Source organism: Heloderma suspectum, chromosome 2 (assembly GCF_057233095.1).
Source record: "Heloderma suspectum isolate Gila_16-S chromosome 2, 16-S_ref, whole genome shotgun sequence".
NCBI lineage: Eukaryota > Metazoa > Chordata > Lepidosauria > Squamata > Helodermatidae > Heloderma > Heloderma suspectum.
The window spans coordinates 360,978,798-360,997,903 of record NC_139459.1 but is presented as its reverse complement, the minus strand read 5'-3'; the positions used below and the strand labels follow the sequence as shown (position 1 = coordinate 360,997,903).

General features: G+C 47.2%; 1 protein-coding gene across 1 annotated transcript; it reads right to left on the bottom strand.

The window, feature by feature from the left end:
* Positions 1-8,690: 8,690 nt before the first annotated feature.
* LOC146355643 (vomeronasal type-2 receptor 26-like) lies at positions 8,691-18,824 on the bottom strand. The gene is made up of 6 exons (XM_084829952.1): positions 18,739-18,824; positions 15,357-15,480; positions 13,403-14,221; positions 11,945-12,154; positions 10,500-10,626; positions 8,691-9,592 (listed from the first exon to the last, which is right to left on the bottom strand). The coding sequence occupies exons 1-6, from the start codon at positions 18,822-18,824 to the stop codon at positions 8,691-8,693; spliced, it is 2,268 nt and encodes a 755-aa protein (XP_084686078.1).
* Between the last annotated feature and the right edge of the window lie 282 nt (positions 18,825-19,106).

The window sequence follows — 19,106 nt, the reverse complement described above, 5'->3', positions numbered from 1 at the left end:
GTTCTCCCAGACCATGCTTGCCTGTAATTCCAGGTGTCATTTGACTCCCCACCTTAGCATTCCAGTCTCCTGTAATGAAAATAACATCTTTGTTTGGCGTACTATCCAGTAGGTGCTGCAGATCCTCATAGAACTGATCTACTCCTGCTTCTTCAGCAGCTGTGGTTGGGGCGTATATTTGGATCACTGTGATGTTAAATGGCTTACCCTGAATTCGAATTGAGATCATTCTGTCATTTTTTGGATTGTATCCAAGCACTGCTTTAGCCACTTTATTATTAATTATGAAGGCTACTCCATTTCTTCTGTGGTCCTCTTGTCCACAGTAGTAGATGTGGTGGTCATTTGATGTGAAGTGGCCCATTCCAGTCCATTTCAGTTCACTGACACCCAAAATGTCTATATTTAATCTTGACATCTCCCCAATAACCACATCCAATTTGCCCTGGCTCATAGATCTTACATTCCAGGTTCCTATGGTGTGTTGATCTTAAGAACATCGGATTCATCGTTCACCACCAGCACCATCGGCTGCTAGCCGTCCTTTCGGCTTTGAGCTAGCTGCGTCATCACATCTGGGGCTACTAGTTGAACTTATCCTCTGTTCCTCCCCAGTAGCATTTTGACCATCTTCCGACCTGGGAGTCCCATCTTCCGATGGTATACCGATGTATCTCTGGTTGTACTGATCCATTTAGTTTTCATGGCAAGAATACTGGGGTGGGTTGCCGTTTCCTTCCCCAGGGATCGTATTTAGTCTGACCTCTCTGCCATGACCTTCCCGTCTTGGGTGTCCCTTCACGGTTTAGCTCATGACGTCATTGAGGTGCTCAAGCTCCAGCACCACGACAAGGTAACCATCTCCTTTGCTGTCATATTGCAGCACAGATTAATCCAACAGGAAATAAAAGTGAGCAAAAATGTACTAGGAGGGACTTAGCTTCTACAATAGCTAATGAAAATTCTGTAGTTCCAAAGTTTCCCACCTGGTCTGATATGAGATTTTTAGAAGATGAGGAATTGGCCGAGTCTGAGAGGATACAAACTCCTGTTTACCAGACAAATGCTGGCTGTCCAGTGATCTCAAATGTCAGCAGGTTGAGCCCAACAACTGCTGAAATCGAATATTTGGAAGAGGAGATGGGGGCTTTTCAGAGGGGAATGCAAAAAAATCAAAACCAAATGAGAAGTGAGGTCACCACTATGCATTTTGGATTGCCACCTACTCTGGATTGACAAACACAACGCCAACCTAATTCCCAGTTAAGACTTCTGTCCTGGAACATTGCAGGATAGTTGAATAGATTTCATTAAGAAATTTGATATTTTATTACTGCAAGAGACCTGGGCAAGGGAGGAGTTAGATCTGAATGGTTTCGCTGCATACGCTCTCCAAGCTGTATCTAGTCACACGAGGGGATGCTCTAAAGGGGGTCTGAGTTTGCTAGTTTCCACTGAACTCAGAACCTCCATTACTAAACTAGTCCATCTGTCTCCTCTTGCCACCTCTTTAGTAATTAATCTTAGATTGATGGGGCTACTGATAATACACGTCTATTTGCCCCCGCAACAACACCAACAATCAACTAAGGATAATTGGTCAACATTGGAAGAGTATATTAATAAGATGTCCATCTTGTATCCAGAAGCCTCTGTGATTGTGGCAGGGGACTTTAATGCCTGGATTGGGCAAAATGAAGAGGACTTGTGTTCTCATTTTCATGTATTACCGCCTGAAATAGAGGAGGTGCACCCATCGCCTCTTAGACAATCCAAAGGCACGAGATGCAACTATGCTGGGCTTTGCCTTCTGGAAATGGTAAACAGGTTGGATTTAGTTATTATGAATGGTGGAGTAGAGGGTGATAGGAAAGGTGAATTTACTTTTTTATCTGCTTTGGGTGTGTCTACAATTGATTATTTCTTAGTTTCCTATAATCTGTTAAATTTGGTGTCCAGCTATGAGGTGGGAGAGCATATCTAGAGTGATCAGCTACCCTTGATATTATCTTTAAATCTGAATAACCAGATTGCTTTTGCAGAACAGGAGCAATATGCCCTTACCTATAAGTGGTTTGACCAGGAATGCATTGCCATGAAAAAATCTTTAGTCAAAAAATACAGGGCCTACAGAGAATTGAATTTGACAACACTCCCAACAGAGTGGTTTGTGTTAAAAAGCAGTTATAAAATCTTAATTAAAGAAAAAAAGAAACAGGCCCAGATAAAGACATGGCAATGTTTGATAAAAGCATCCAGGACAAACGATACAGCCATATTTTGGAGGATTGTCTCTAAGGACTGGCAGAATACAACAGTTTGTCTGGATTATCGTATTCCAGGTAATGTCTCGGAATCTCACTTTAGAGATATTTATGTGAGAGGTCAATACTGTCAACAGGTGACACAGACTAATATAAATAGTTGTCCTGGGCGGCCACCTGTCAGAAATTACTAACCTTATCTCTAAGCTCAAAGCTGGTAAGGCCCTGGGGGGTGATAGCATTCCATCTGAATTGTTGAAGGCTAAATATTTTGGCCACCTAATGCGAAGAGGAAACTCTCTGGAAAAGACCCTGATGCTGGGAAAGACTGAAGGCAAAAGGAGAAGGGGACGGCAGAGGATGAGATGGCTAGATAGCATCACCGATGCAATGGATATGGACTTGAGCATGCCCCGGGAGAGAGCGGAGGACAGGAAGGCCTGGCGTGCTCTGGTCCATGGGGTCACAAAGAGTCGGACACGACTGAACAACTGAACAACAATATAGAGTGATGGGCCCCAGTGCTAGCTGCTTTATTTACCTTCATGGATGTTCCCATCCCAGCATCCATCCCAGAGAATTGGGGGCTTGCTATTATTGTACCAATTTATAAAAAACGGAAAAGTTAAGATCCTGCAAATTATAGACCAATCAGCCTGCTAAGTATTATCAGCAAAATATATGCCAGCCATCTTAAAGAAAGACTGCAGAACTGGCTAGAGCTAAGGATGTACGAAAGTCATTTACCTTTCCGCACCTTGGATTCACGGTGGTGGGGAGGTGTTCTGTCCCTCCCTCCGGAATCCTCCCTGGGCCGGCTCTGCTCCACGGTGGCTCCGTAGTGGCTGCCATTTGCGTGGCTGCCTTTACCGCAATAGGCTACATAAATACTTACGTAGCCTATCACGGAGAGAGCAGTGGCGCAAACGGCGTAGCAGCCTCTGTTTGCGTCCCTGCTCTTTGCCATGATAGGCTACATAAATACTTACGTAGCCTATCACGGCTGCTTGGCAGGATGCAAATGGTGGCCGCAGCAGCTGGCCGAAAGACCAGCCGCCGCCGCCACCACCACCACTGCCGCCGTTGGAGCCCCATGTAAGTTTCGTTCCGGGGGGATTCTGCAGGGTGGAGCTGGGTGGGAGGCCATTCTGCCATGGATTTCGGGGGGCTGAATGCCAGTGCATTCAGCCTCACTGAAATCCATGGCAGAATTCCCCGCCATCCCTAGCTAGAGCAAGGAAATATCCTAGAGGATGAGCAGGCTGGTTATGGGTCAGATTGATCTACAGTGGATCAAGGATTGGTTCTTCAACATCTTGTTGAATAAATTCTTCCAGCAGCGGGGCTCTATAGCAGCCTTCATTGATTTTAAGTCAGCTTTTGACTTCATTTCAAGGGATAGATTATGGGAAACATTTGAGGCCACAAATATTGATCGGCAGCTGCTAGCACTCATCCGCAGCCTATATGAAAACACCCGTGTGAGGATAAGATGCAGTCGTGCGGGTCATTTATCTGGACCCATACCAACTTCTAGTGGAGTTAAACAGGGGTGTATTCTAGCTCCTACCCTGTTTAACTTTGATACTAACTCCTTGGTGAAAGACTTAGCTGAAATAAATTCCCACCCTCCCAAGCTGGCAAACAGATCTTTATCAATACTTCTTTACACAGACGACGCAGTACTCTTGTCACTCACAAGTGTTGGCTTGAGATGCCTCCTAAGGGCCCTCGATATGAGCACCCTGTTGAACAGGTTGCGACGTATAGATACCTGGGTGTAACTTTCCATTCATCCGGCTCTCGGAGAACTCAAATAACCAACGCTACAGATAATGCCCAGAGGAATATACAGGCGCTCCTTTGCTTCTTTTACACCAAAGGGGGACAGCATATCCCATCAACCATTCAGGTATTTACAGCCAAGGCCACCGCTCAGATGCTGGACAGTTCGCAGATATGTGCTTATGGCAATTATGCCCCATTTGAAATCATACAAACTAAATCTCTGAGAGCCATATTTGGAGTCCTGAGTCGTGTGCCCAATGTAATTTTATTATTAGAAGCAGGGCAAATTTCTGTAGAAGCTCGTGCATGGGTTTATAAGATAAATCTTTGGTTGAAGATGATTTTCGTTCCTGTGGGATTGGCCCCATGAACTTTAATTGATGCCTTTCGGACAAAATGGATAAGAACATTCAATGAGAAGTTACGAAATCTGGGATTCTCCCCTAATGCCCTTGTAGGTCTTGGATACAAAAAAGCCAAAGTTACTATCCATCAGCGAATCTGGGCTATTGAATTGCAAAAGCTTTTAGCTTTGGCCATACTATACCCTGATTTCAGGGACAATGGGAGGGCACTCTTGCCTGCAAATTATTTATCAAATCTGATTACTCCCAAATTCAGAAAGGCTTTTACGTTGGCCAGATTCAATGTTTTGCCATCTGCACTCTTGGAAGGCAGATTTAAGAGGGCCCCATATCAACTATGCTTATGCCCTTGTGAGGCGGGGGAAGTGGAGACAGTTGGACACGTTTTGTTTTATTGTTCTTTGTATCATGATCTTCGATGCACTTTTATTGCCCAGACTTTACAACAAATCCCTGGCAGATCTGTTTTATCTTACTTATCATAATTTTTATCTGATCAGAATCCCCATGTAAAAGCAAAAGTGGCCAGTTTTTGTGCAGCTGCTATCACTTGCCGGAGGGTGTTGACCAAATAATATTATTTTAACATTATTTTAACATTGTAATAATTTTTTATATTGGGTGTCAAGGGCTCCTTGGTGGCCTCTCTCAGTCTAATCCAGTAGCCAAAACCCGACACAGACAAAGGGATTCCTTTCAAAGCTTTATTCTTCTTTTACAACTTAACACCTCTACAGGTAGCAACTAGATCTGAGTAGCAGAGTACCTATGCCCTAAGTTGGAACAGTTGGTCCCCATTTGAAGGGAATTACTGGCAGACCCCTGAACTTAAGGACTAGGGAGAGTCCCTCCCCTTTTGCCTTGGATCCTCTGGGTGCAGCCATTGTTTGCGCGCCAACCGGGCACTACGCCTCCTTTCCGTGCCCTCCATCTGGCGCCGCTCTCTGCGTCTGCGTCGCACATCCACCAAGTCTGCTATTTGTGCTCGGTCACTCCCTGGATTGCTTTCTAATCTAAGAATGCTGGTGGGAGGAATCTCCGTCAGCTGTGGGCCCTGGGAAAGCGGAGCGCGCTCCTCTCCCAGGAGCGACTGCTCTTCCTCAGAATCAGAACTACTCTGGGATTCTATGGGCTCAGTGTCCACCCTGACATTGGCATTGTATGTTTTTCATCATGTTGTCTTGTGTTTATGTAGTCTGATAGCATGGGTTTTGTATGTTTGCTATTATTTATTTGCTGGTCTTGGACTGAAATGACCATATTCATTCATACATGTTCAGCACACCCGAAAATAGGACACGTGTACCCCTCAGTAACTTGTGGACCATTCTTCTGAAAATGGCAGGCAGCATAGAGGTGCACCTGCACAAGAAAGTTGCAACGTTTCAGAAAGAGAGGTGCAGGGCTTCATATGGAAGTGGTGTCCTCATTTGGGGTGGATGAAATGAGACTGGCTTCCCCTTCCCTCCCTCTTTGAATTTGGGCAAAATTCCTATGAAAAAGATACACTTCATAGAGCTGTTTTGAGGGTACAACCGTGCCACATTTCGGAAGGATTTGGGCAGGAACTAGGGGGCTATGATTATTAAAACTCAAGCACTAAACTGATTTAAAAAAATGTGGCAGAGCAGCTTTTAAACTAAACTCTGGGGAAGCCAATAGAAGCTGGGAAGTATCTGGTTCTGGTTAAATCATCCCTAGGGGATGGAAATAAAACTATTTTTGATTGCTCAAATGTAGAAGGAGAGGAAATAGGCCATGAGTATATGGTGGAACAGGATAACCGATCAAAGAGGCCTACATGCCATAGCAAAACCTACTTTTCCAGTTTTGTCATGATAGAATATTGACATATTTCACATTGCCACCATGCACATACGGAGATAACCAGCATTTTCCATAATTCAGCATAATATTCCCTTTAATAACAAATGGTGAGTGCTGATAGAAATTGAGCCAAAATGGGGCTACTAAGAAACACAAGTGAGGTATCAGCATGCTCTGGGGAACATTTGCTGAAGAACACCCACCCCCCAAAGGAAACCTAGCTGCCCCAAAACAATCCAGTGAGAACGTTCAATAGCCACCCTATATTATGCCAGTTGGAAGAGAAGAAGAGGAAACGACGGTGTCATGAGGAAGGTGGAATGCTCTCCTTGCAGTAGAATTGAACTCCATGTAAACTGTGATATCCCAGATGAGAGCATGAGAGGCTGGCAGGAGTCCCTAACCCTTGGGGCGGAGGATATACTGCAATACTCCATTGCAGGTGCCATGGGTTTTATATATATATCACACCAATTCCTGACAGTGCATTCACATGATTATGAAATAATTCTGCAATTGAAGACTGTTTGTGAGGAACACACTGCCATACACAAAACCGTTTTAAGTCCACCTCAAGTTGACTGAGAAAGGAGAAATGCCTCAGAAGTGGACAAGGACCCCATTGTCTAAAGGACACCATTGTTTAACAAAACACTCAGCGCATTAATTTTTGATCGATTTTATTAGCCTTCCTAAATACAGTGGTGAGAAACCTTTTGTGAACCCCTTAGGATTGTGACATACATCCAACCTTAAATGTGATTACATCTTAATCTAACCACATCGTCCTAGATAAACAAAAACAGACAACCTGATTAAACACATGACACACTAACATGATGCTGATCCAAGCATGATTCGACAGTCAGTATCTATGTGTGAAAAGAATGTGAACCTTTAGATACAATACCGAGTGGCACCCCTTGAGCAGCAACGACTTCAAGTTAGGGATGGGGGAGAAATCCTCCACAGAGCCCAGTGAGGCCAGATTCAAAAGAATCTGTCCCACCAGAGTCTGTGGAGGTTCAGAAGACCTACCTTCGCCTCCTGCAGGAATCCTCTCCAGCTGGATCCTCCCCCCCCGGCCGGCTCCGAAGCACCAGCAATACGGCCGTCATTGCCGTATCACTGGGCTGGGCGGCTTGACTGTGGACGCAAATGACGTCCCGTATGCCATTTGCTGCCATAAAGGTCTTAGTTTAAGCTAAATGCAGCTCCATTTACCTTAATCTAAGATCTTTACAGCCGCAAATGGCATACTGGATGCCATTTGCATCCAGAGACAGTACCCCTCAACCAGCGATACAGCAATGGCGGCCGTCTTGCTGGCATTGGAGAGCCGGCCGGCGGCTCCACAGAACTGCCATGGAATGGAGCCAGCCAGGTAGGATTCCGGGGGGAGGGACGGATCACCTCCCCCCCTGCGGACCCTCCCCCCGGACCTGCAGATAAGTATTTCGTACATCCCTACTTCAAGTAACCGCTTCCTGTAACTGTTGGTCAGTCTCTCACATCGTGAGGAATTCTGGCCCATTCCTCCTTACAGAAGTGCTTCAACTCAGTGGCATTTGAAGGCTTCCATGCATGAACAGCTCACCTCAGGTCCTGCCACAACATTTTGATGGGGTTTTGCTCCAGAGTTTGACAAGGCCATTCTAAAACACGGAATTTCTTCTTCCGCAGCCATTCTTTCGTAGATCTGCTTGTATTTTAGGATCATCACCTTGTTGCATGACCCACTTTTGATTCCGCTTCAGCTCATGGACAGATGGCCTCACATTCTCCTCTCCAAACTTCTGATGCACTGTGCAGACTTCATGCTTGTGTCAATGATGGCAAGCTGTAAAGGTCCTGAGGCAGCAAAGCAGGCCCAAACCATCACATTCCCACCTCCTTGTTTGACAGTTGGGATGAGGCTCTTCTGTTTGAATTCAGGGTTTTTTTCCAAACATAAAGTGTCTCATTGAGGCCAAAAAGTTCTACCTTTGACTCGTCTGTCCAGACAACATTGTTCAAGAAGTCTTGGGGATCATCTATGTGATCTTTAGCGAACTTCAGACGGGCAGTAATGTGCTTTTTAGAGAGCTATGGTTTCCTCTTGGCTATCCTCCCATGAACACTGTTCTTGTTCAGTCTTTTTCTGATCATTGAGTCATGAACGCCTAGGTGAGAGTGGCCCAAAATTAGTTTTGCATGTCTCCTGTCTCTTAAGTACTCATTATATGCCTAATTTATACATTGTTTTATTTCACAAGACATGCAATTGGTAAATATAAACTGTATTGGATGTTTAGAAAAGGACTGGCTCAGACTGATAACGGCTATTGTGTTTAAATTATGGAATTTCCGTAATTATTGTTAGGGTTCACAAACACTTTCTTGCCACTGTAGATATAATTCACAGGGAACTAGACCTGCAAGGCATGTTCCAAAAGTGATAGGTCCTTTAATTATTTTTCCATATAAGATGATCCCTGCTGTTAAGATGGGGCCTCAGCACAATAATGTAGCATTTGGGGAGAAAGATGCATCCCAGGAGACCAGCCCCAGAGGCCAGGATGGAGAAGACCTCCACAGCCACCATGGTCTTCCCCTTGGTGCTCAGGTAGGTTGGAACAAAGGAGATCCACACACTGCAAAACACCAGCATGCTGAAGGTGATAAACTTGGCTTCGTTAAAGCTGTCAGGCAATTTCCTGGCTAGGAAAGCCACTGTGAAGCTGATGAGAGCCAGGAAGCCCATGTAAGCCAGGACAGCGTAAAACATGGTGACTGAGCCTTCATTACATTCCACTATGACCTCTCCAGCCAAGGCATGGAAGTCCAAGTTTGGGAATGGCGGAGAGGTCACCAGCCAGACAGCACAGATCACAGCCTGGATGAGGGGACAGGCCAGGACAATGGAGTTTGTCAGTTGTCTCCCCAAGAGTTTTCTTGCCATGTTTCCTGGCTTGGTGGCCATGAAGGCCAGAACCACTGTCACAGTTTTTGCCAGCACGGAAGAAACAGCAACAGAGAAGGTGAGGCTGAAAGCAGTTTGTCGGAGAAGACAGGTGACTGTTGTTTGTCGGCCAATGAACAGGAAAGAGCAGAAGAAGCAGAACAGGAGGGAGATGAGGAGTACATAGGTGAGGTTTCGGTTGTTGGCTTTGACAATTGGTGTGTCACGGTGCTTAATGAAGATTGCCAGCACTACAGTTGTGAGCAGAGACAGGGCAAGGGCAAGAGAAGTAAAAACCAACCCCAGTGTCTCTCGATAGGAAAGGAAATGGATCTTCTTGGAGATGCACTGGTCTTGGTTCCTGTTTGGGTGTTGATCTTCTGGGCATGGGGTACAGCGATCTGCATCTGGAATGAGCAAAAGGAATGGAAGCATCTCAAAAGTGACACACATGTTCTTATACGCGGCAGTTCAACCAGCAAAGAAGGAAATGGAAATAGCAATTCCATAGATTTCCTTACACCTAATGGACAACTTCCATTTTATTACTTTATCTTTAAACATCAGCATCGTATTTCATATGACAAGAGTCAGAAAAAGTATGAAATTGCTTTTTTTCACCTCCATATCATGGCCCCATGTTCCAGACTTATGTTCAATATTGTGCAAGGAAGAAACCCTGCAAAGCTGTAAGCAGAAGTGAAAATCTGGGAACTGTATGAAGTGAACCCCCATCACACACCTGCAGTGCCTCCTGAATGGGTAAAGTAAAATGATCTGTAATTTTCTTCAGCTGATGGACTGTCCTCTTAGGAGATCTGTTGGTGCAAAGGCTGGCAAACACCTTGAAGTAATCACTATCGATAGAGAGGGCAACGTGTTTGAGATTGGGATAACATGCTCCACTTGTTCCAAAGATGACGAACCACCTGCCCTGATCGATGTTCTGCCCAAACAGCTTCAGCTCTGATGCCAAAACATTTGAAAATGGAGGTATTGTGTTAAAAAATACAGTATGGAGAGATTGGCCAATGTGAGTATCTGAGAAACCCCGACAGATTCTGTACTTGTGAGTGTTAATAATGAAATGAGAGTCACTGTTTTATTATTTAAATAGAAGATTTCTTCAAGAAAGTGTGAAGACCTTGCAAACCACTAAACCGCTGAGTTAGGCAATCACAGTGGGATTTATCGCAAAAATATTCCTAGGGAAATGGGCCACTCTTTTTCTTGTCCATGGTTTTCCTATGTCCTCACGCGACTCTTGCCCCAGTATATTCTGCACTTTTACATAGCTCTCAGAGTTTGTGGTACCTGTCGAGTTAGAAATTGTCCCTTCCGGACAGCGATCACATCTATAGCAGCAAACGGGCTTCCCCTCTGGAACTCTTCTCCAGTGCCCTGGAGAGCACTGCTCTACACACCTGGCAAGGGGTGTCTTCTTAAAGGGAAGAGAGAAGTCATTGAGGTTTTACATGTGATAGGCATCACACTAAAAAGGACTTGGAGTTACTCAGCCAAGTTTCCCATCACACGATGGATAGGACCACCAATTTAGGAAGGTTGAATCTTTTCTGGACCTGGCCACTGAGCACTCCAGAGCTTGGTGAGCGGCTGGGAGCTCCACTGAGGACTCTTCCCTACTCAGCTGGCTGTAAAGGAAGCTCTTGACAACCAGCGTGGGCAGGAGGGGCCTCAGTGGCACCCCAGTGCTCTCGTCCTGTCCTCCTCGGGAAGAGGACGGGGCAATCGTGCTGAGGGGTGGTGAAGCTGGGACCTGTCCTGCCCTCACCATCTGTCAAGGAAGTTCTTGACAACCAGCGTGGGCAGGAGGGGCCTCAGTGGCACCCCAGTGCTCTCGTCCTGTCCTCCTCGGGAAGAGGACGGGGCAATCGTGCTGAGGGGTGGTCAAGCTGGGACCTGTCCTGCCCTCACCATCTGTCAAGGAAGCTCTTGACAACCAGCGTGGGCAGGAGGGGCCTCAGTGGCACCCCAGTGCTCTCGTCCTGTCCTCCTCGGGAAGAGGACGGGGCAATCGTGCTGAGGGGTGGTGAAGCCAGGACCTGTCCTGCCCTCACCATCTGTCAAGGAAGTTCTTGACAACCGGCATGGCAGGAAGGGCCTTGGCAGCACTCCAGTGCTCTAGCCCTGTCCTCCTCGAGAGGAGGGCAGGGCTAGAGTGCTTGGCAGTGTGGGGTGGTGCGGCGTACAGAGGACTCCAGCAGTCAAGCCCTTGTGTGCATGAAGTACAAAGACTTGACTGCTGGAGTACTTGGCGTGGAAAGGAAACGTGGCTCATGCAGCTCACCAGGGAAGCAGAGAGGCTCCCTGAGTGGATCAGGGTTGCACGAGCGGAGGGGGCAGCTCGTCAAGCTCCCTTGCACCCTGGACAGAGATGGGTCCATCCTTCCCAACCTTCAGGTTCTTTAGAACCATCATAATAGATGGTGATATAAAAATATTCTAAGACAGAAGCAGGATCATTGGAAACTCCCTTCTACCGAGTCAGGCCCTTGATCCAACTAACCCCGTATAGTCAGCCCTGACTGGCCGCGGCTCTCTGGGCATGGAAGGAGAGGCTTTTTTCCACTCTTGCCTGGAGATGCCCTGGGCTGAACCTGGGGGCTTTGCATGCAAACATTGTTCTTTATCACTGGACTCAATAAGCTTTTGGTCTCGTCTAGAAAGGCGACTTCTCTTCTCAAGTGGCAGAACTACAATATTCTTTCCTTCTCCCGTGACATTCACCACAAACTCACCTCTGTAGCCCACACAATCCCATCAGAGTGAATGGTGAAATCTTGGCCTGGGGGAGCTTCTGGATCCACCTGTCCAACTTTCCTGGGAGCAAAGGATGCATTTGGGAAGAAAATCCAGTTCTCGATATCGTACCTCTCTCCCTTTTTATAAAAAGAGACTTCCTCTCCAAGGCTGTTGTTAAACTGGACTTTCCTCAAAGAGGCAAGAATCTGAAATGGAAGAGAGAATTAGAAAATGGGGTAATTGTGACTGAGTTCTGGTCTCTTCCAACATACCTTTCACGATTGGGCCCAGTCTCCCTGCAGAAACTGTGGAAGAGGAACCCAAACCTCAGGGACATGGAAGGACCTTCCCAAGGGCAGGCTAATCAGTGGGATCAAAGCCCAACCTTAACTTCTCCTTCTGTGAGAACCCAGCAACTCACAGAGGGGGAGGAGGTGAGTGTGACAGATGCATGGATCAAATGTACAGTCAAGAGGGAGGAGCAGCACAAGGACGTCAGGCATTCCACCAAGCTGGCCCACCACAGGAGGCATCTAGCAGAGGATCCTCCCTGAGGGTGGGGCTGAGGAAGCCCATCAGGATTCGTGCTATAGAGCAGAGTCAGAAGTGCAACAGCTTTCTCTTCTGCTGGTGTGCACCCCTCAGAGTGAACTTCGGATAAGCTGTTTAGGGTTGTGTCAGCTTGATCTGGGATCTTAGCATTGGGCTGTCAGAAGATGACCAGATCTGTCACCTGACTCGCTGAGAGAATGATAGCTTTTCTCAGTAAAACCTGTTGATTTGGAGACTGACTTCTTTGTCTGACTACGCACAGGTCGGAAGGGCTTGAAACCTGACAATACTGTAACTGCTGTCACGCTATGAGACTTCTTCTTTTTTCTCTACTCCATTGTTTAGTGTAACATTAAAGATGCATCAAGACGCGTTCATGGGGCACTAATTGCTCAAATCTGCTTGCCCAGTGGTTGGGCTTTTTCCTTTGGCGTCTGCTTGCTACAAGCCACCCTCATGCCTTTCAATGGGTGGCAGAGGCCTCAGGCCCAAACCCTCAAAGGAAGCAACTCCTGGGGTTCTGCAGCTGCCTCGTGGGGGTGCGAGGGTTGCCTGCTGTTGCTTCTGCAGATTGGCTGGGGGGATCAGCAATGCTTGCTAGATTAGCACTATGGCTTCGGGGTGAGGACTTGCTTGATTTCTTGCTCCTCAATAGCCACCTTAGTCAATACATAAATGTTACAGAAACAGTGTGAGTCTCTGCTGCTCTTCACTCCCTTCTTAAGGCTCTTCAGGGGAAATGACAGCCATGAAAGAATATCCATGGGAAATGTCTTTCTTTGGAGACTTAGAGTGGACTAATAGCCTTTCTCCCAGGCTCGCCCTTTGCTTCCAGGATCAGACCACTGAGAAACCACCAAGGCACCTTCTAAAAAATTGCCGTATTTGAAGGAGGACATTACCTGCCACGGCTGGATATGCGGAAGCCACTTGCCTTCCCCCTTCATTCCACGTTTGGGTCCAGATGAGGACACAGAATGTAGTGCATGTGCCACAGAATAGACGGCATTGAAGATGCTGTAGCTGCGACTGGACATGGTCATTTCCAACCTGTAGGCCTCCAGGTCCTGTACCTTCTCCCCTGCACATTTTCTCGCTCCCTTTGGAGATGTTTGGCCTGATTTCAGAAACAGACATTGAAATACGTCTTCCCACCATTGACGGAGAAAGATATCTCCTTGTGGCTGGTGTGGATCTAAAGCCCAGAGAAAATGCTTGAATTCTGGCACATCCCTCCTGTGGACTCTGAAGTGAAAAGCACCATGGAAGAGTTTGGCCAATTCTAATTTTGGACCTGTAGAAGAACTTTCCCAGTGGGATGTCAGGATCCAAACCTTCCTAAATGAGACCTTGGTCTTTTGTTCATGAATAACCAAGAACACTGTTAATATCTTTATAACACTGGGGTCCCCAAAGACAATCATCACTTGAGGGTCAAACCAAGAATGAGGAACAAAGCCAGATATTGCTTGAAGTAGAAGGGGGCGGTTTCTTGGGTTGATCATTTCAGTGATGGCAACACAGATGTCATTCTGCTTGAGCATTGGTGTCAGTGCCTGGATGAAATGTTCACCAGTGTCATCAGTTAAGGCAACCAGCCCAATCCAGTTCCAGTGGAAATGCAGGAGCAGCTGGACTAAGCCCACATACTGGGAGGTTTCACTGGGATCAATCTGGTAGAAGGAAGGAAATTCCGTTGTCTCGAACAAGCCATATCCGAGCTGAAGGAAGGAATTTGCTGTTAGTCTGTTCAGTCAGAATTTTGTGGCACTTTAAACACTGACACAATTTTTAATGACTTAAGCTCCCATGGACTACTACAGCCCATTTCAGATAGTGAAGTGCTATCCTGTGGGAAGATGTCCATTTTAAAATGGATATCGAAATATAGAGTGAAGCTTGATGAGAACTTTAAGCCCCCTCCTCCTGTGTGGATCTCACTGCAAATGTCAGTGCTTCTATGGAGGTAACCCAGACACATTTCCCAACCATTGCAATGCATAGGCCCTTGTGTGTATATTCAAGAAGTGTGACTCATTGTAAGCATATTGGGGGCTTTCTGGCTTCTTCCTCATCAAGGATAGTTTGATCACACTGGTTCCATTCTTTTCAAACATACATCATGACACACAAAACATAAAAAGGTCCACACAAAGTTAGCAGGTCTTCATCAGAAATTCCTCAAGTGCCACCGATCCAAAAACTTTCTGTTTCCATCATAAGGTGTGCGGCTGAAACAGAAGCTATTGTATATCGAAATGTGTCCCAATACATGAAACACTGACACATTTTATCTTGCTGGCATAGGGGGCTCCTCCCAATCCCCCGAGGGGAAGCTGCGTTAGTCAACTGCAGCAAGAACAACAAGGAGCCTTTTGGCACCTTGTACGTTTCTGATTCTTTAAGGGGTCGCAAGACTCCATGTTACCTCTCCCAATACAAAACCTTTTGAACAGACTGATTGCTGGCTGGGATTAGACACACAGTAGCCACCTGAGATTCCTAGCCACCACCAAAGCTATTGCGTGGCAGGTAAGCCAGAATAAGAAGGCCCCCCAGTCCTGCCACCCAGAATCAAAGCAACCCACGCACTGCACAGACAAATCTGTTTTCAGGTATTTGCCTTTCCACCTTAGTGTTCCTGAGCTCTGCAGGCCCCTACATCTATCCCCAGGTGAATCCCCTCACCTGTGGGATCTTGAAGATTCCCATGAAGGAGGCAATCTCCCTTGAGGATTTGGAGTCCAGACCCCCAATAACAGAGAGCAGTTGATCCTGTTTGTTACATTTATAATTCGGAAACATTTGGCCCCGTGTGGAGAGGAGAGACAGACTGTTCAAGTAGATCCATCTTGCAATGTTGCTGTGGTCACAGATGCGGAAGCCAAGAGTACAGTTGGGTAGGAGAACAGGATCCTTGTTGAGCTGCTTGATGGTGAATGCCAAGGCCAGGAGTTGGGGGTAGTACTTTAGTGTCATCCTGCAGTGATGAGAGTGACATTGGGAAGTGGGTGAGGATCCCAACAGAACTGCCGAGAAGTGCAGGGTTAAAACGTCCATCTGGTTTAACCCTTTTGTGCAGACACAAAACTTCTAGACCACAGACATCGACACAAAGGATTCACAGACAAATTCAAGTTGTTCTTTTGACTCAGAGAGACACCAATTATTGCTGGATGCATTTCACAGGAACACCTGAAAAACCCTGCTTGATCAGAGATCTAATTCAGCTCATTTATAATTTATTTTTTTACTATATATTTTAATTATTGATGTTCCACCTTCCAGGATACAAATGTTTCCAAGGAGGCTTCCACATAAAACCAAAGTGCAATACGAATATATACAAACAATTTGACAGGGTCCTTCCCCCTGTGCAGCTCTATCAGGATTAACGATAGCAAAGTGTTCTCAGTTCAACCAGCCTTCTCCATGAATTGGTTGAAGGACATAGTTAGGAGAACATCAGATGAGCTCTGTTGTATCAGACCAAGGCGGCTCCCTCTCATTCGTCATACGTTTTCCAACTGTGGTCAGCTTAGATGCTTCCTGGGTGCCCCACAAGAGAGATATGAACATAGCAGCCATAATTTCTTCTTCTCCCTCCCTCTCAGCAGCTCCTGAATGATCAGCGGTAGACTGCCACCAACAGTGGAATCTCTATTTCTGAGCTTCCAATTGTCCTGTCTTCCAGGAATTTGTCTGATCCTTTTACAAGCAAAGTTAACCCAGGATCCATCACTACATCTCCAGTAACTCTCTGTAGTGAAGCAAGAGTTTACACATGTGATTCAGAACTACTGTGGAGAAGGACCATAGCTCAGTGGTCAAGGCAGCCATAGTCCCAGGAATCTCCCAGTAGGACTGAGAAAGAGCCCTCTCTGAAACCCTAGAGTGCCGCTGCCAGTCAGTGCAAGGAAGATTGTCCCAAAGGTGCCAAGGCCATGACATGGCATAGAACACCTTCCTACTTGCATCAGTCCTTCATTGAGTACCATGAGGACTGGAAACGTGTTTACTTTTTAGAGGAAGAAATGTAGTTCAGTGATAGAGCACATCAATACACCCTGGAGAGCAACTGCTACATACTGAGCTAGAGAAGATCTATGGGCTGACCCAGGATGAGGTCACTTCCATTCTGGCTTCATTCGGAAGACGTGGGAACCAAAATCCAAGGTAAAGGACCCAAGGAGCACCTGCTTTGCACATGGAACCCCCAGGGTCAATCCCCGGAAGCATTTCTAGGTAGGAGAGGGAAGGAAAGCCGCTGCCACTCAGTGCAGGTGAGACTGAATGAGAGGGAACAAAGGTCTGACTTCCTCAAAAACAACCCCCAAGTTCGCTCATTCTGTTCAAAAATCTGTCAGTGTTGAATGCAACATACATTTCAGTATGTCTGAAGTTTTTCTCTAAAAACCTTTGATGATCAGAGGCCTTATTTCTGGGGTAGAAAAACACACACAATTATTGCATGCTACAGAATTCCTTATGCACACTGTAAAATGCCCAAAGCACCCAGCCATGGGGATGCTTTGTGTTTCGCTGCCTCAGGTCCCCAGATGCTGTTGCACTATAACTCCCATTGTCCATGGCCATGGATGATAGTGATCTAATAGCTGGGGATGCAAGGCTGGGAACCACTCATTTAGATCAGGAGTGGGCAGACTTCGAGCTTGCGAGATCGCCTTCATTTTTCTACTAGCACCCCGACATCCCGCAAAAAAAGCCTGGTGCAAAAAAGACGCACCCACTTAGAATGAAAGTATTCTGAGCCCAGGAGTTTCTTTTCAGTGCCAGAATTAAAGGGAGCTCACAGTCCTTGGACCCCACTCCTGGCTACCCCAAAGTTTCCGTCGTTTTAGCAGCATAATTTAGGGCGGAAGGGAGTCCTTTGTTGCTGGTGTTATTACACAACTGGGAGTCAGCAATGCTTGCTGATCCACTGCAGATCAGCCAGAGATCTACCAGTAGATCCAGACCTACCTTTCCTTTGATGAAATCAGCTTGGAGGGGCATTTCTTAGTTGTTATCCAATTCTTAACATGAAACCACATTTCAGCTGTTTTCTGCCTACCCTCCTTTAGGGATGGCGGAGAATTTCTCCCCGAAACTTCGGGGGGCCGAGCGCCAACGTGTTCGGCCCCCCGAACAAGTTTCGGGGAGAAATCCTCCGCCCCCCCCGCCCCCCGCCCCCCCCGGGACGGGACTTACCTTCCCTGAATGTCCCTCCCGGCGGCGGGTCCGGCTGGCGGTTCGGTGGGTGTTCGAGCGGGGCGGGAGCGGCAGCCGGTCTTTCGACCGGCTGCCGCCCCCGCCATTGCAATGAAAGAAAAAAAAAAAAAAGTCCCCTGATAGGCTACGTGACGATTCACGTAGCCTATCACGGCAAGATTTGCAAAGTCAGCCGTGATAGGCTACGTGAATCGTCACGTAGCCTATCACGGGTGACTTTAAAAAAAAAAAAAAAAGTGTGTACGGATAATGGCGGCCCCCATAGGGAGCCGCCATTCCCGTTCCTTATTTGGTCGCTGTAGTCTACGTCAATGTTTACATAGACTACGGCGAAAATAAGGGCAACGCTATTTGCGTTGCCCTTATTTTCGCCGTAGTCTACGTAAACATTGACGTAGACTACAGCAACTAAATAAGGAACGCGAATGGCGGCTCCCTATGGGGGCCGCCATTCGCGTACGCGCTTTTTTTTTTAAAGTCACCCGTGATAGGCTACGTGACGATTCACGTAGCCTATCACGGCTGACTTTCCAGATCTAGCCGTGATAGGCTACGTGAATCGTCACGTAGCCTATCAGGGGACTTTTTTTTTTTTACTTTCGTGTTCGCGGCCGGGCGAGGCGGGAAGCCTCCTCCCCGGCCTGAATTTCGGCCGGGCGAGGCGGGAAGCCTCCCCCCCCGGCCTGAATTTCGGCCGGGCGAGGCGGGAAGCCTCCCCCCCCGGCCTGAACTTCGCGGGGGGAGCAGCGAAGCGCTCCCCCCACCGCGAAAAAGCTGCGAGAAAAGGTAAGTGACTTTCGTTCACCCCTACCCTCCTTGCACTCAAGAGCCCAGAGGGAGGTGAGTTGTCCTCTTAGTGAGCAGGGATGTGGACATATGACAGCAAACTCTCCACAGGTCACACCCACCCCAGCTCACTTCAGAGCAGGGCTTAAAGCAAGCTCAAAATCTGAAAATGATTTATTCTAAACTCAGTTGCAAGCATGCCAATCTGCAGTCACTTTACCGGGGGTGGACGAAGGTCCGAACTGTCCCCCCAATCTGCCAGTCGAGGCTCCAAGTCCCAGCCTCCAGGTTCGCATTCTCTGCCATGCACGCGCACACTCACACATGCCGCTTTCCACATGTCTTGCCTTGCAGCAGGGCTTGGCTCTTCGCTCCCCGGAAATCATAGCTCCCAGGGTTTCTTTGACCTTGCCACAGCACCACTGATTGCTCCAGAGGTGCAACGGGGAATTCCCCTCTTGCTCGGAATGGGGCTGCAGCTCAGCGTGGCAGGGAGCGTGCTTTGTTTGCAGAGGGTCCCAGGTTCGATCCCCAGCTCCTCCGCGTAGGCCAGGAAACACTCCTGCCTGAAACCCTGGAGAGTTTCAG

Bases quoted from the DNA above. Each gene is read 5' to 3' on its own strand.
- LOC146355643 (XM_084829952.1), bottom strand. From the start codon at position 18,824: ATGGCAGAGAATGCGAACCTGGAGGCTGGGACTTGGAGCCTCGACTGG. The intron at 15,481-18,738 runs GTAAAGTGACTG...TCATCACTGCAG, and splicing joins CGGACCTTCGTCCACCCCCG to GATGACACTAAAGTACTACC. The intron at 10,627-11,944 runs GTGAGTTTGTGG...CTTCCCTTTAAG, and splicing joins GGATTGTGTGGGCTACAGAG to AAGACACCCCTTGCCAGGTG.